Source organism: Elaeis guineensis, chromosome 1, assembly GCF_000442705.2.
Source record: "Elaeis guineensis isolate ETL-2024a chromosome 1, EG11, whole genome shotgun sequence".
Classification (NCBI taxonomy): Eukaryota; Viridiplantae; Streptophyta; class Magnoliopsida; order Arecales; family Arecaceae; genus Elaeis; species Elaeis guineensis.
Genome location: NC_025993.2, coordinates 181,902,822 through 181,920,140, shown reverse-complemented (window position 1 = coordinate 181,920,140; position 17,319 = coordinate 181,902,822). Strand labels below are relative to the sequence as shown.

At 38.5% G+C, this 17,319-nt stretch overlaps 2 protein-coding genes across 4 annotated transcripts; one reads left to right on the top strand and one right to left on the bottom strand.

Moving 5' to 3' along the window:
* Nucleotides 1-2,228: 2,228 nt before the first annotated feature.
* LOC105039982 (DUF724 domain-containing protein 7) lies at nt 2,229-7,489 on the top strand. 3 transcript variants are annotated; one of them, XM_010916340.4, is made up of 7 exons: nt 2,229-2,794; nt 4,477-4,893; nt 5,025-5,783; nt 5,889-5,979; nt 6,061-6,240; nt 6,317-6,420; nt 6,526-7,489. In XM_010916340.4, the coding sequence occupies exons 1-7, from the start codon at nt 2,363-2,365 to the stop codon at nt 7,246-7,248; spliced, it is 2,706 nt and encodes a 901-aa protein (XP_010914642.1). In that variant the 5' UTR covers nt 2,229-2,362; the 3' UTR covers nt 7,249-7,489. The 3 variants fall into 3 exon arrangements, with proteins under 3 accessions (XP_010914642.1, XP_073106746.1, XP_010914641.1); XM_073250645.1 differs by having other exon boundaries at nt 6,523-7,489; XM_010916339.4 differs by having other exon boundaries at nt 2,231-2,794; nt 6,317-7,489.
* Nucleotides 7,490-10,916: 3,427 nt separating this feature from the next.
* On the bottom strand, nt 10,917-11,692 carry LOC105039981 (uncharacterized). Its single transcript, XM_010916338.4, has one exon. It carries the CDS (start codon nt 11,585-11,587, stop codon nt 11,099-11,101), a length of 489 nt encoding a protein of 162 aa, XP_010914640.1. The 5' UTR covers nt 11,588-11,692; the 3' UTR covers nt 10,917-11,098.
* Between the last annotated feature and the right edge of the window lie 5,627 nt (nt 11,693-17,319).

The window sequence follows — 17,319 nt, the reverse complement described above, 5'->3', positions numbered from 1 at the left end:
TTCTGTTTCTTGGTGTTAATGTCCTCAAATGTAGAAAATCATTTTTGTTTTGGTAGTAGGAATATTTAAAATAATTCTTAACTGTGCTACTTATGGCAAGTGGAGCAATTGCAAGTCCTAGCTCAATGCTGGACCTCAACAGTAAGGTTGAGACCAATTCTGACATCTACGTCTAAGAGTGGTGTAATTATCCCATTAGGGATGTCAATTAGTTCATTTGCAGGCCAATTTTCCAGGCTTAGGCAAGTCAAAGCTGAGCATAGGCTCTTCCAAATCTTGGCCCTCTGACATTCCTGAATTCAACAACATCTAATGAATAGAGCTTTATATACATGTATGTGCGGCCAAAACTGCCTCTGTGCTGCTAAATGTGAGGAAGTCCCTCACTTGAAAGAGTGTAAGTGGACACTGCATGGGTTGTATAGTTCTAAGTATTGGGGGTTTTAATGTGGTTTATCTTTTATTCAAGTGATTTTTGCTTATATATATATATATATGTATGTATAATTTATCATTGCTTTCGTCAAATTTATCTTATTATACATACTTATGCTCGCTTCTCTAATTTTTTTGGACCAAAGTTGCAAAAGTCCTCTCTATTTATCAATGAGTGGCATGCAATATATGGTTCGATATGCCTATCAGAGGGTGTAACCGGTTAATTCCTCAACCTTAATCTGAACCCACTTTTAAACTCACATATCTGTGTACTTCCATTATTTCATAAATTCTTTCATATCTTTGTTCTAGTGCACCTATTGAAACTAAAATGATGATAACACTTATGGGCTAGCTACGTGGTTTCCTTTGTTGGACACATTGCTTTCTAATCCGAGGCATAGCCTAAGACTCTTGATTGGTTAGATGTTTTGCCTCTGCATCAGGTTGGCCTAGGCCCAGCCCATTGGAAACCCTGAGATTAAAGTTAGCCAATTCTTCCACTGCGGACTTAATCTAAGCTTATTTTTCATTAGCTCTGAGAGCTTGGATCTATTTAGCTGGTTAAGATTTTCTATTCCTTTCAAAGAACAGCTTGAGATTATATGTTCATGGCCAATTTCCTATATACTTTTTATTTTGTTACCCTAGCTTTTTTTTTTTTTTTTCTTCAGATGAAATTTCCCTTTTTTGTCTCCTGCTGCTGAAGGACTGTCCTATCATTTTATTAGGATCGGTGCCTTGCATGAATAATAGTTGTGACAACTCCTTTTCAATAAATCCATGCTAACTTTCTTTTTGCATTCGTTTTGCTTCCCTTTCTTAAGGAAAGTTGAATTAGATGGGATGTTTATTAAAGTAGGGATATGTATGTACCACCTAATTGATGGCATTAACTTAAGCTCAGAGAAACCATAAATAGAAAAGAAAAAGAAAAGTATGGATGATTAAGTGAAGGAAAAGAAAAATAAGATATTATGAAAAACCAAAATAAAATATGTGCCTTGCTTGAGCACAATATAGGCAAAGAAAAATATATTATGGTCAATCGCCTGTTTGAAAATGGCAATTTAAAACTTACAAAGAGTGGGTTGAAAATTTAGATATAAATACATAACATTCCTTGCAACTTTAAGTGATAAATTTTTTAGAAACATCGATTGTTTTGCTTCTAATTTAGGTTACTCTAGTTGAATTGCTTAAAATTCTGTGTATTAACTTTATCCAGTGCCATCTTTCTACCAAAAAAAAAAAACTTTATCCAGTGCCATCATTTCATCAAAAATATTTTTCTTTAAAAAAAAAAAAAAAAGATCAGACAATGTCACTCATTATTCATGCCAACTATATGGAGGTCTTTTTGTTCGATTCTGGCTGGCCGTCCAGCTCCATCAGTTGAACTTGCCGTGGTCGCCACGCCACAGCGGTGTTAGTGCTTACATATTTCAACTGTCGATCACAACCGTCCATCAAAACCCATCCTTCCCATGATCATCACGTGCACCTCTGCCACACGTCAGTACTCATTACCATCATCCGGTACTGCGCGCCAACCTAAGAGAGCGCCCGCCGGGTGTAATTTCCCTTCCACCACCGCCCTCAGAGACCTCATAATTTGCAGAACATGCCATTGTGTCTGTTGGCTCCACTCCACTCCATTCCCTTTACACCTCCGGTCACGATAACCTCATCCCCTTTTCCTCCATCAAACAAAGTGCTCCACCGTTCACCGGTAACTGGAACTCCTCGGTGACTGGATCCACTCATCTACGAACCCCATCCCATCTCCACCCCCGTCGTTCTACAGAATTACCATAGCCCGATCTTCTGGCCTTCTCCCTCCACTTTAGGCTTCAATCTCCCCGTTCAAAACCCTAAACTGTAAAAATCCTAACCCTAGAGGCATCGTCGTCGTCGTCAGAGAATGGCGCCGGTGATGTTTCCGGTGGGGGCGGAGGTGGAGGTGAGCTGCGAGGACGAGGGCTTCTACGGGGCCTGGTACGAGGCCCGCGTTATCCGGGCTGCCTCTCGTCGCCGCCCATACATTGTTGTCTACGACTCCCTCGTCGACGACTCCGACGAATCCCGCCCCCTCTTCGAGACCGTCGTCGCTGCCAAGATCCGCCCCCGCCCCCCGCCGCCCCCCGAGCCCCAGATCTTCACCCTCCACCAGCTCGTCGACGCCTTCTATAACGACGGGTGGTGGGCTGGCGTCGTCTCTGCCGTCCCTCCGCAGGGCGGAGGGAAGTACTCCGTCTGCTTTCCGAACACTAGGGAGGAGATGGAGTTCGCCCCGGCGGAGCTGAGAACCCGGCGTTACTGGATCCGAGGCAAGTGGGTTTCTCCCGATGGGAAGGTATGATGGTTCTCTTAAAGTTTCTTCCTTTCCTTGGATTTCGGTGTCTTCTTTAGCTTTTTAGCTGGTCTTCAGAGATTTTATCTCGGATTCGGGTGTCTTCTTTGGTATCTTAGAGATTATATAATTTTCCGTTCTAGTTCTCGTCTTTGGAGCTGGTTTAGCTTTTGCTGACTGATTAGAAGTCATGCTGATGATTTGAGCTAGGTTTTTTTTTTTTTTTCTCTCTCTCCGTGTCTGTTGGACATAGGCTGGAAAGGTGGAAATGGCCTACCACACTACTAGTTTTATTTGAGTGTTTCTGTGCAACGGGTTTTCTTGAGGTCCTAGTACATTTCATGGAAAGTAGCTTGTTTAGATAACGGGAGAGATCTGCTTGCTGTGTTTGTTTTGATGTGTTTTGTCCTTTTTTTAGATTGTGGTGATGTTTTCTAGTATCTCAGTAGAGTCTTAGTGATTATTTCATCAGTGCTGTTTCGGTTTTGTTTGTTTTATATTTGATTAGATTTTGGATTTATGTGATGTTTGGTTTAAAGTTGTGCTGATAATTCTGAACTGTGCTGATTTTTCCTTCTTTTATCGTCTCCACTCATTAGAATGCAGATATAGGTAGATAGTTCTACTTGTTTTGTTAGACTTTTTCCACTAAGTTGTTATGAATATCTTACTTACGAAAGGAGTTGGTTTAGATTAGCAAAGTTATGTTGTCAAACAATGAGCATTAGTGAGCACCATAAGAAACATGATCCATGTAATTATTGTTGAAGGTGGGATTTACAGATGCATTCTTGCGGCAACTCCTGGGATTCAGGACAAAGGCCACTACTACTGCAGGGCAAAAAAAAAAAGAAATAAAAAACATTGTACTTATTATTTTCTGTGCATTTGATGGCATGTTAGCATTCTAATTTGTCAGTCCCTAAGATTCAAGACAAAGGCCAGGGCAATGTGGCACAAAAAGACAACTGTAGTTATCAATTCTGAAGCGTTTGATGGTTTAGAATAATATTAAAGTTTTGATTTTGGCATTTTGGAGACCCATATATATGACTTGAGTAATAACTTGATGTATATGATCGTCCCATTTAGTTCAATCCTTGCCCCCTGATTACCACTGTGAGGAGTAGTGATCCCATCTGTCTTCTCATTTGAATCTCTAGCAGCAAAAATATGGCGATATGTGTGTAGACCGCGAAACATTTTAGTCTTAGCACTATGAAGACACTATATTGCACATTTAAATATATTAAATGTTTAAAGCACTTAGCTGTCTTCCTATTTGGCATATGAAGTCATCTCTTAGTTGATTGTTGATCAAATATTGAATCGTTGATGTCCACATCCCATTAACATTTAATCCACAAGCTATATATGTGAGTACTTATGATTTCATGTTTTCATGGACATTTCTAAAATGTGGCTTAGATATAACATGGTAGAACATTGGAGATTATTGCAACCATTTGTCAAACAGAGGACCAGGTATCAATTACCACTGTTTTTTATTGTAGAATTTACTATCATATATGCATATTTTCAAGGTGCATTTCCTATATATTGGAAAAAGAAGCCATATCTTTCCAGGTTTGGAGACCAAATATTCTTCTGCATTTGTGTCTGGATTATATGTTTGCCGCTTTTAATCCATACATTTTTTTGGGGTTTCATTTCTTTCTTTGCAGGAAACAGAGAAGGTGATGTATAGCACAGGAACTCAAGTTGAAGTTGCCCGTGTTTATGGAAAATTTCCTGCTACTTGGTTACCTGCGGTTGTTGTTAAACCAATCTGGAGGAACATTTTCTTGGTTGAGTACAGGAGCTTTGAAACCGAGGATGAGAGATCAAAGAAAGAGATTGTTGATTTGCAAGACATCAGACCTTGCCCTCCACATTCGTCAGAAGATAGAAATTTTGACCTGCATGATGTGGTTGAAGCATTCTACAGAAATGGCTGGTGCCGGGGAGTTGTTGCTAGGATTAATGCCAGGTCAAGGTACAGCATTAAGTTAATGCATTTGGAGGAAGAGTTGGAATTTAGCCATGCAGAGGTGAGGCTTCCCTATGATTGGGATAATGGAAAATGGGTCCTTGCATCACAGGTAGGGATTTCTCATGAAGATAAGTACCTTAGTGAGTTCCTCAACTAGAACTGCTATCTAACATTTAATGACTTGTTTAACTTGTATTTTAGTTCCTTCTATTATCTACTAATGGTGCCTATTCATTTCAGGACAAATCTACCAGACAGAGCAGTAGTGGGACAGAGTCAGTGAATCATGAACAGTATTCAAATGCAAGCAGTATTGCTGATAAATCCAAGGGCCCTCTTTCAGTCATGGCTTTGAGTTTTGAGGGGGATGAAACTCTCTGTAAATCAGGCATTTATACCATGAATTTTGAGAACCGGCAGATAGCAAGATCAACATTTCGAAGCCGGCTGGAGTCATCCCAGCCTCGGAAGAAATGGAAGAAAGGTGAAGAAGCAATTGAGGACAATGCAAAGTTGTTGGATTTCTTGGTGATGGCAAGGAGCACCAAAACTCCTAGCAGGGTGGGGACAGGATTTGATATTACCACACCAGCTACCAAAGTGAGAGCTAACTTCCACCTTAGATCCTTCATAATTGACAGGTTCGGCTACTCCAAGAACCTTTTAAAGGATAAGAATATGGTGGGCCCAGACCATATGACACCATCATGCACAGGTTCCTTGTTAGAGGCGGAAAATCATGAAACACTTGTGCCAGCAAAGCATGGTCTAGAGTCATTGACACTACACACTCCCATTAGCATGATTGGACTGTCAAGCAAGAGGGGAGAATCTAGCAAGCAAGGGAAGGATGGATCTAAAAACAAGTCAGGAACATTGCATCTCTGTTGCTCTTCATCAAGTAAAGGTGCTGGTTATGCTCAGTGCCCTTCGACAAATGATCACCCAAAAAAGAAGCTTGTCTCTAAACATCAACAAGACAAGCTGCCTGATGACAATGCAAGTATCTGCACTTAGCTTTCTGACATCTTTTTTTTTTAAAAAAAAAAAGGAAAAATTGAATGATGTTCAGCATAATAGTGCATTATGTTTTTCATCTTTTAGGGTCTCAGACAGCTTACAGTTGGAGAGAAAAGAAGGAAGAGAGGTAGACCTCAGAAAATAAAACTATCAGATGGAAGTGTGTCATTACAAGGCATGTTGTGATGTTATTGAAGTTCAATTTATCAGCCAGTGCTATTTATTCCTTGGTTTAATTGTAACTAATGCATTGCAGGACACAATGTGAAACAATCTGAGGGAAGCAGTCATGTGAGAATTGTGAGCGAGCATGCTCAAGAAGTTGGTGTTTCTGCTATAGTTGACTCTAGTTGTATTACCTGTGAAGTTCAACCTCCTTGTCATGGCTCCAAGGAAAGGGGCCATGAAGATTCTCCATCTGCCTTAGACTCTCAGGGTATGTTAGTCTTGCAACCATATTATTTTTTGTTTCACTACATAAGATATTATAATTGTTCTTGCGTCTTGCTTAGGAACACTAATGGGAGAGAATGTTTCTAAGATGACCGATGTTCAAGAAGTCAACAAAGTGGTTAGTGAGCAATCTGTTGAAGACCATTCCATGTCTCAACTACAGGTGATAACTCAACATGACCGTATAACAGGATTGGATGCATTAAACCTGGCAATGGGTTCTAAAAATGCATGGCTGATCGAAACCTTGAACTCTTGCATACAGCAGAGTGATGCCGGAAGTGAAGAGCAACATGGGGATTTGGCTCCTCCTTTAGGTGGTCAAATTGATCAGAGGGCCCCTACTGGGAAAGTAAAGGCTGTGACTGAACCCCGTTGCGAGTCACCTCCAAAGAAGTCATATTTGCCATTTGAGAAACGCTCTTCCTTGTGGGAATCTTTTGAGTCAATGGAAATATTATCAGCAATGCCACAACAGCCGCATTTTCGCCCCTTGGGACAATACTGTAAGGAGTTTCGTGAAGGAATGGCTATAGGTTTGATGGTGACTTTTTCTGACTTGCTAGTCAGAATACGCAAGCTACAGATAACTGATTCACGGAGCAGATTTGATGAAGGGTTGAAAACTCTTGTGCATTTACAAGAACATGGTTTCAATGTTCAAGGTGCACGTGCACGCCTCGAGGAGTTACTTAGGATGAAAGATAATCAGGAGCAACTTCTGGAGAAGAAGTTTGCGTTGGAAGTGATTATCTCAGAGAAGCAGAAGGAGAACGATTGCCTAAATTCTGAGATTCAAGAAATTGACAAGGCCATCAAAAATTTGGAGGAGTCTCTCATGCAGTTCCGGCAGAAAAAAGCTTCAATGTTGAAACTAAAAGAGGATAATGACTCTGAGTTGGTGAAACTGCAAATGGATGCAAGCTCTGTTGAGGAAGTTCTTACATCTGCTAAACAAGACTTTGAGGGCATCCTTGCTGCTTCATGGTGAAGTTGCTGAGATGCTGGTGCTGAACAAGTGAAGGAATGAAATGTAATCTTCTGCAGAACTAATGCTTGTACAATGAAATGCCAGTATTTTAAGTATTTTCTGTGTAAATTTATGTTGGCCTGTTCGCCAACATACTTCTCTTACACTTCAGCTAACATCTGTGACATGTCACTATGATCAATGGATGGACAACATGAATCACCAAAATCCAAAACCCCAATGTTGTATTGTTTTCTTGTTATTGCAGCATGTGTGTTTTGACACAATTGAAGCTCTGCATGGAGGTCATGTTTTGATAGAATGTTGTGAATATGGTGGACAATGTCCTATATTCCTTTACTTTTTGGCAGTTGTTCTTATAAACCGATGCACTGTACTGCATTGCAGATGTGGGACTCTGGTATGTCAATTTGAACTCTGTAATTGGCGCGGTATGCTGTAGGTGAGCAAAATATACATATGAAACAAAATTAGAATGTTGCGTGCATGGTGTGATTCTATCTATGCCACTTTAGAATGAGGCTTGAAAATATATTTGCTCAACCTGAAGAACAAATGCTGTGGATATTGGTTGCTTTTCTCCTACTATCAGTCTTTCTTCTCTGGCAAACACAGAATTTTGATGAAGCTTTTGCTTGTAGTTGGTTCTTTCATATCTTTGTAGCTAGTCTTTTAACTATATGCTAGGATTTTTGAGCTGTCAAATGCAGGAGATGGTTTGATAAAAAACTGTGAATTGACCTAGGCATGCTTATATTTCCCCTTTTGCTGGTCATGGCGCCTCAAAATGATGCTTGTGACTGAGAACCACATTTTAAAGCTAGCCAGAGAGCGCCTGTTTATGGAACTTAATTCTACTGGTCTCCTTTAGATGCATAGACTCGTAATACAACACCTGTTGTACATTGTATGACTCATAGCCTGGTTGTTTTCTGCTCACCACATTTCTTGCATCCATGGTTGATGTCAATGGTTTAGTCATACATCTTTCAGTCTTTTCTCCCTCATTTTCAATAATTTATCAATGACAATTTTTACTTGATTAAAGCACTTGAAGCTTATTCTACTTTAATTCTGTTTTCATGCTTCCAGTCATGTTGCAATATCTGTTGCCATGCTCGGAGCTGTGATTCTTTGGAAGAGATAAATGTTGGGGCTTTCCATATTAGGGTACAATATAAACATTTGCTCCAAATTTGATTTATATTACTGACGTTTAAGCATTTATACTGATTCAGAATGAATTAATGTTGTAAAGTTACAGATAGTGATTTGAAGCCATTAGATTCCATGGTTATGGCACTGGCTTTAGGACCTTTCTATTGGCTGCTTGCCTTGACATTAGTGAGATTTATGGATCCTTCAAATGTGGGAGTTTTTAAGCTTCTTGTGTGAGGTGTAGTCCTACATGCAATAATTAATGGGAGGGAAAACAATTGAGCTAGGTGATTGGATCGAGCTTTTAAATTTAGATTGCGATATCTAGTCCTTTTGATATTTACTCCCATTTTTCTTCGATAAGCAGTATTAGAGCCAAAGACTGATGATCTTGAACAATTCTCCAAGCTAAAAGGTGCAACAATTGTTGATTCTTGTGAAGAATGATAACACATGAATTGTGAGAGTCGAGTCATGGCGGCCATTTGTGGTTCTTGAAACAACAGACTCTCGCAAGGTGTGTGGTGACTGGGAGTCTTGCAAGGGTGTTATGACCCGAGTTTGCTCGAGTCGAGTGGTCAAGAATCAAGGGGGAGTTGAGTTACTTACATGTGAAGAGGGATAGGGTAATGGGAGGACATGCATATCGCGTCGTTGTGGTATTAAGAAACATCTTAAGAGTTTTAACAACATCAACTGTTGTCAACTAAATCATGATGGATAATGATCCCAATCGATAGGTGGTATGTATTGTTTGTTCTCTTTTGCTAGATGGTAAGTATTGTTGAAATTCTAACTGTTGTTGATCATTATAGCTAGCACATTTTTTGGCCATCGAGCCGTTAAATTTTTGCAGGGCAGCTTCAAGGTTACTCTATTTGTATTCATTGAGCAGGTTCCAGTCTACAACCTCAGCAGGAACAGCGATGCTGCAGTAAGGGCGAGGATGGGGTGACCATGTGACAGATAGGTTCCTTCTCCTTTGAAAGTTATCCAATACAATGATGTAACAAAAACGTGGGATCAGTGTGCTGACACTCCTCTCACCACCTTTCAATACTCACAAGTCCTGATGAGAGATGGATCCATGGGTTGAACGCAGCACCTTCAAGTGGAGATGCATATCTCATGTATAACTCAGTGCTTGGAGTAGCAAAAGTTATGCCGATGAGAATAGTTATTACATGAGATGGCAAAATTTTGTTTGGCTACTACTTTCATAATAACTTTTGGATCAGTTCCTTTTTGTTTTTTTAGTCCATATAAGTAAAAGTAGGCACAAATGATAGTTCCATAGCATGAATAGTTTATGACAGCTGTCTTTTGGAATGGTTATTCCAAGCATAAACAAATTTGATTGATACATTTATTCCCCATTTATATCATTGTCTTAAAAGGCTGTTTGGCAGGTGTATAGCTTATTTCATGCCTTGTATCTTTTTTATTGCCCAACCAAATACTGCCATATATGGTGGTCCATGGGGCATAGGATATAATAGTAATAGTTAATATGGAGAGCATAGTATTCATACAGATCTGTAGTGAAGCAATTGAATGGTATGGAGGTAAGGCATGGAGTCTGATAAGCTGTGTCATCAAACAATTTGTAGTGGGATATGAAGTGTATATTTAGAGGTTATCCTGTGCAGCTACGGTTTCTTAAAATGCACACGTAAATCATTATCAGAATAGAAGGATTGTTATTTTCTCGATTTATATGGAGGGCATTTTATCATGGTCTATCAGAAGTATTTGTGTGCCTGCTGGGCTAGGGAGTAGTGACCTAACAATCGAATTGAAAATGATCATCTTCCCTTCATCCGGGTGATGAGACTATTCCTTTGATGATTGGACCTCACCTGGCTGATTTATGCAGCACTTTTTGAGAAAACAAAATTTACTTGGAAATCTCTTCTTCATCTCAACGCAAGATTCTTCTATATTTCTTGGGGAGTGGGTTCTTATGGGCTCCCTCACCGATTTTTTTAATTATCAACATCAAAGATGTGACATATCTTGTACATCCAAGCAATGTATCCTGTGAACCATGCTTTGCCATTTCATCTAAATTATAGCTTTATATAGCATTGCATAATGTGTACTAGTATTTTTTTTGTAATTATACCTTTATATACCATTGTAAAACATAAAAGATGTCATAACATTGTATAATATGTACAAGCTTGGTCTACTCTAGGCTCTGGAGTTGTTACAAGAGGATGAGATGGGTCGTTATGAGAGGAAGAATTAAATGGTTTGTTACATGCCACTGTTGTAGATGAAGTTGATACTGAAATTTTTGAATCTAATCTCTTACTGGAGAAAAATCTCTATCATAGGGAAAGAAATATATGTTGCCATGAGAAGAATTATACCCAAAAAACAAAAGAAAATAAAAGAAACTTATTCAGCCATCAATGCTAAAAGTGAAAAGCAAAAGAGAGGAAAGAAAAAGGTGAGAAGAGGAAAAGAGAGATGCACAAACATCAACTAACAACCATGAGCAAAGACAAGCTAAAAGCATCACTGTGTCCAACACTCAAATAACCACAGCTTAACAAAGGGAAGCAACATTAAATGAAGAGCTAGGAACACTTGAATCTGTTCTGCCCTTCATAGTTGAGCATGGACTTCATCTTCCTCTTATTCTACTTGCACTGATAGTAGCCTTGAAGGATGACCACAAGTCACTTCATTTGTTAGAAAGCACTTTTGAAGCTTGGTTCAGGGGAGGCACCTGTGCTTCCACCTTCTTCTCCTCCTCGAGCTCGAAAGCTGATGTTGGGAAGGTCCGGAAGATCCCCCCAAGGGCCTTGCAGGTCAGCTTCCCAGTCGGCGGGTCATCGACGGAGATTTCATTAAGACTGACCCACATCAAGAGCTCTTTAGCCTTCACCCCAGTCAGCTTCTTGATCTTGAACTTGTCCGCATAGCCAGTGATCTCAGGGGCATAGGAGACCACCCTCCCAATCTTCTCAAAGCAATGCTCAATCTTCTTCTTTTGTTTGAGCCAAACAAAGCCGGTCTCCTCCACATGGCCACACTCTATGATGTCCTTCAAGGGGAGGAGGCCCCTGGGAAGGCCTAGCTCTTGGAGGAGGAACTTGGACTTCTCTTGGCACATCTCATCACCGTAGTAGACCTCAGACTTGGCCTTGAGCTCCTCTGTGACTAGAGTCATTTTTTGGGCTTTTCTTTTTAATCTCAGGTAGGATTCCTTTGGGACTCCGGGCGGGGAAGCAAGAGGGAGTGGGGGTGTCCTAATATAGGACTTTGGGTGATGCAATGGCCCCTGAATTTTTGTAGTTTCACTTCCAACCTACCTTCATATATATGAGTAACTGGGAGGCTGTTTTTGCCGATATTTGACTTGGACCCATTGTTCCAACCAGACCTGACTTCATGTCAGTGGTGGCTTTGAATTGTGAGTAAAGTAGCATGGGATGTCAGCCATTGATAACCCATGGTTGGTTGTAGTTGCATGAGTTTTGTCAGAGATCTTGGTGCAAAGTACCTATTGAGTGCCTTCATATTACTCCATATATGCTTAAACGTAGTTCAATTTATTTAAGAAATGTATCTCTAACATGATTTTTCATAAAATCATGTCATACATTTTGACTTCTTGATTAGGTTAATTTTGCTCTAATCCACCTTTCTTCGAGACCTGTGATAATTGTCATCTTTGTGCTCTTTCCTCTTTCTTTTTTTTTTTGGGGAGATGACTTGGTAGACAAATCACACCGAAATAATTAATTAATATGGTCATGTGCTAGTCAGGCACTTTTTTTTTTATGCTTAATTAGATATCAGAATGAACAAGCTTAGGATCTCCTGATATTGATTAGAGTGGCATGTAGACAAGCAAAATGTTTTAGGGCAATTCTTGCTTCTCTCTTTTCAGTTTGAATTAAACTGGTTTGCTTTTAGCCTAATCATCCTCAAAGTTATAAAAAAGAAAAGGAATAGCTTTGCAAACACAAACATATTTATATTCTTCCCCAGTGCTTTTCATGGTTAAATGCTAATTATTGAGGAAATATTACCATGGTGGATTTTATGGACAAGGAGGGGCACTTGGATAAATTTGTCTATTGCAATAAATAGCATAGTTAGGAGATTAGAAGAGCAGTAGGCTGAAGACATGGACGTCCACGCCTTTGCCATTTGCATTGAATATCTCATGCCATAACCTTGTTTTTCTTGTGATTGCAACTAATTTATAATCTGTACTAACTTGAGAAAGAACATAAATATATTAAAAATAAATAAATAAATAAAGAGCACTGATTATTTATCATAAATAACCTTGGCACCACCCTTTTGCATTCTTCGTGCATGCTCGGAGTATTATTATAATATGAATATACCATTGTTGATCATTCATTTTCTCCAACTAGCTTTCCAAAGTATTCTCCTCTTCCTTCTATATATTAAATTTTGACAATAAATAATTTTGTAAGATATCTAAAATGAGGCTTGGAAGATATGCTCACACTTTAACCCTCGCAGTTTGCTCAGGAAGGAGGATTGCTTAGATGGTGATGGAAAAGCACTGGAAAACCTATTAGTAAATCATTCTTCTTCTTCTTCTTCTTCTTCTTAAAAAAGAAACCAAATAAAACAAAAGAAATGTAGTGTGTAACTCTAATGCAAGATACAGTTTACATACACAATACTCTATAATACATATCGCGACAGCAAATACTTTCAGATTCAAAATTCACATTATTGATGATGATGTATGTTGTATACAATATCCGGAAACAATTATGCATTTCCAAGTTGTTTTGCTATGCAGGACGTGGAGACAGAATAGATGATTTTAACAGTGAGATACTACATTTTGGTTTGGATTTAAATTATTTAGGTTAAAATCACTGTTTGAATTTTTAAATTATATGGCTTAAATATGTGTTTGTTATCAGCTATATTTCTACCACCTATTTTATTCTAGCTTGATGCATGGAAAGAGAACTTCAAAACACATAATTTTTACCTTCTAGGCATTTTATACAACATAAGCCATAATCAACAGTGTGGATTTTGATTTTAAAAGTTTCATTACTTATTTTTTCACTAAGAAATATTTGAGATCGAGTACTCTTATAAGATGTTATGATATATATGGGTTGTAAAAAAAGACATTTTACTTCTACCATCAAATTTAATGTTTTGGTGATAAAAAGATGGAAATATGAACTATTGGATATGATTTAGAAGCTCTAAAATGCCAACTCATTAAAAAAAAAAAAAATCATATATTTTCTGATTAGTTGAGGGTGCTTGAGCTAGGGGCTGGAGCCAGTTGCCACACCTACCATCATCACAACAATACCCAGCCCCTGACCAACCTTATTAACTGCAACGGTCACCAACGCTTCATTAAACGGTGCTATAAATTGCTCATGGAGGGGAGAAAATGCATGTAAATTATGCTATGCCACCAACCTTTGGATCCCTCTTTAAGCTATCGCATTTATTACGGCGGCCAATCGATCGACATGTTTGGTGCAGGCCCTCGTTACCTTGCTTCTAGCCCATGATTTTGGACCCAGCCAACCAAGTCTTTTGGTGGATAGAGATGGATCAAGTGTGATTCCTTAATAATTAAAAACAAAAAACATGAGATCCTGCGACCATTTGAGTTGAGCCAGGGTGATGGAGGACCATCCTATAAAAGATCTGGCCATACCGATCCAGTGATCAAGCTCTTTGAAAGAATGACATCACTAGTGGGAAACTGTGAAAATCGCTGCAATCTTGATTGTAACGGAACAAAAGAGCTCCAAAGAAGCATTAACTTTTAGTCTGATTAGATCCACCACTGGATTGGTGTACCGGTCTAACCATGGAGCAACATATACAAATATGAGTATATTGCACTGTCTTCCTTTTTTATCCATTTTTGTGCTTCGCGATTGGACTGGTCCACTAACTTAGTGCTGGATTGATCATTTCTCCCAATGAAGAAGGTCACCATACTTTCAGTTATCCATCTCCACAATTTTCCCAATGAAGGGGGGGAAATTGCTCTCTCCCTTTGCCTTCTTTTTATCCTCCTTCCTTTCTTCTGGTTCCTCCTTCTGATTTAAACTCAACCTAAAATATTTAAGGGTTGGATTAGGATCAAAGTGGGCCAAGTCTGCAGTCTGGGTTAAGTACCTGGCACATTAAAAAAAAAAAATAATGATCGAGGAACAAAATTGTTCAAATATATATATATTATGATATGGTCTAATAAAACAGTATTTTTACTGGATATGTTTACACACTATAAATTACAAATAGGTGTAGAATACTTGAACTAAAAAGGAGTAGGTGGTAGTATGTTTCCCCAAAGAATTGCGTGCACTGACTCAAAACAGACAGACTGTTTCAGATTATTAGTGCATCAACCTACAATGGAACATAAAATAAGATCAACATAGGTCCATTTTATTTGTTTCAGATGAATAATAGTTGTCTCATCTGGAGCACATTGGTTTAGAAATCAAACTACTGGATTTTGTAGGAAATTGGAATAAGCTAATGTGATAAATGCTATATTTTGTCCTAAATTTACTAAATATATTTTTAAAATAGTTTAAATTTTTGCCTATGCCAGAAAAAAATAAACTTTATTTTTCAGCAAAGCACTATGGGCCCTGACCTCACAGAGAATCTCTGAAGTCAAAGTTATCGACTTGGGCAGGGAATAGGAGAGGGCAAGACGGAAGAGGTGAGGTTTTGTTGTCCTTTCTTTTTCTTCTAATGAGAAAAGAAAGGAAGTTAAGAGGGAGGGGTACGGTGGTAGGATTGGACTTTTCAGGTCCTTTCAGCAATTTAGCAATCTTATGGTCAAATTTGGCATTCTCTTAAGTTTGTTGATGCATTTATAGATCTCCATTTTGTAATGATACATGCACACGTAACACTAACCAAACATATAATCAAGTACGGGGCTCAAAAGCGAGCCTTCGGTCCCGAATTTAATTTTTCATGCAAGCTAATACTGTAGCAAGGTGAATCATCGTCTGTGGCTGAAGGTTTTCAACATCCTGTCCAGAAATCCATGTCTTGTTGAAGTACTTTGTACTTCTACAATTGATTGACATCCATCCTTGGATCAGTTTAAGCATTTTGCACCCACTTGCTAGCTTTAGCTTAATCATGGAAATGGATGATACTTGTTATCTACTTCTGGAGTGCCTAAATATATTTTGAAGTCCTGGTTGTGTTGATGCAGCGTATTATGAAGTTCCCTGGGTAGTATTTTTCACATGTTTGGAGATCAAGTTGGATTCAGCTTTTTCTTGATCAAACCTTGTTAGCTGGAACAGTGAGAAACAAGCATGGTAAGCAAAATATTTTGCAATGTCTTGAGCATTGTGGAGGTTGGTTTGGCTTTGTTTTCCTCTTCAGAAAACGGGAATTGCAGTCTATAATTCTTGTGGACCTTTGTTGTGCCCGTAAAGCTTTTAGCCACTTTACCTAAATCTGATCTTTCATATGACCAAATATGTACAGAATACTTCTCACTTCACAAGGAAACTAAGTGAGCTATAGAATTAGGATACTCTTTCTTCTTAAAGCATGAATTTTAGTGACTTCTGAAATGAATAACATGAAGAATTTATACTATATGTTTAGTCAATATTTTTCTTATTGGATGAAATGATGTCCATTAAGCCAGGAACTACTTATACAATGAAATCTTGGTCTCTCCATATTCAAAATCACTGTTATCATTAGAGGGGATATGTTTCTCTAAAATGATTGTTTTCATATTTTTATTTGCATGGAAGAATTAATTCATTACTGGAGCCAAATTGGTAGCTTTGGGAGCAAAATCTCTTGTTCCGATGAGAAACTGTCCTACAAGTTCCGCAGGAAGCTGCAAAGAAGCTGGCCAGCAAATGACCCGTCAGATGAAATGGATGAACAACTTTTCAAAGCTGTTTTGTAGGCTTTCATCTCACACAAAAGGCATATTCCAAGAAATGTGTTCTCCTGGATGGCTACAATCTTTTTATGGATTATTTGATTAGCAACTTAGGAGTTAGACTTCATGAAAGATGATGCATTCAGTCTTAGAAGCGCAGTATTTTAGCACTTTGTGTTTCATATTACATATCTTTTGTAATTCTAATCCTGGGAATTTTCAGAGTTTATAGAAGTTATTCAATGTTAGCCAAGATATTTTAGCTCATATCCTTCTATAAAATATACTCAGCCATGTGATTGGTATTCTGAGGAATTATATTGCCAGGCCCTAGAGCATGATCAGAGGCATTGTTTTTTTTTATTGACATCTAGATATTTTGCCCTCAGCAATAGCCCAGGCCTGCAGGAGGTATAACAATAAGGAGTCTCCTTCAATCTTGCTTCAATTTTTATTTGGAATCACAGGCCTTTAGAATGATATTGGGATTTAATGAAAATATGCGCTCGAGTTTGGCTCCTCAGAGACCAATCTTTGTACCCTGTTGTGATAAACCATTCTCTTGGGGTTGCAATGGCAAGCACTCTAGCTTGGTTTCCTATATCTAACAAGTGGAATAAAAATCATAAATATCACCGCTTGCACAGAATTTTCTTATGGAAGTATTTGTGCCTGCAATTATTCATGGCAACAAAACTATGGCAACTTAAATTAGCAGTTCAGGAGAGTGGATTGTCACAATACACAAATTACCGAACTTAACGCATTTAAGATGCTGTCAAAGAGTTGCTAAAATAGATGTTACCGACCGGCATTTCATAGACAATATAATATCTGATGAATCTTTTAGCATTGTATTGTAATATCATTTCATGTTCAGAGTCAAGAAGATGTTATAGATGCCATTATAACATTATGCTGTCTCTACTCCGTTATTGGCTGGTACAACGACTTGTAATTGCACCATATATGCTTTATGACCTGTATAA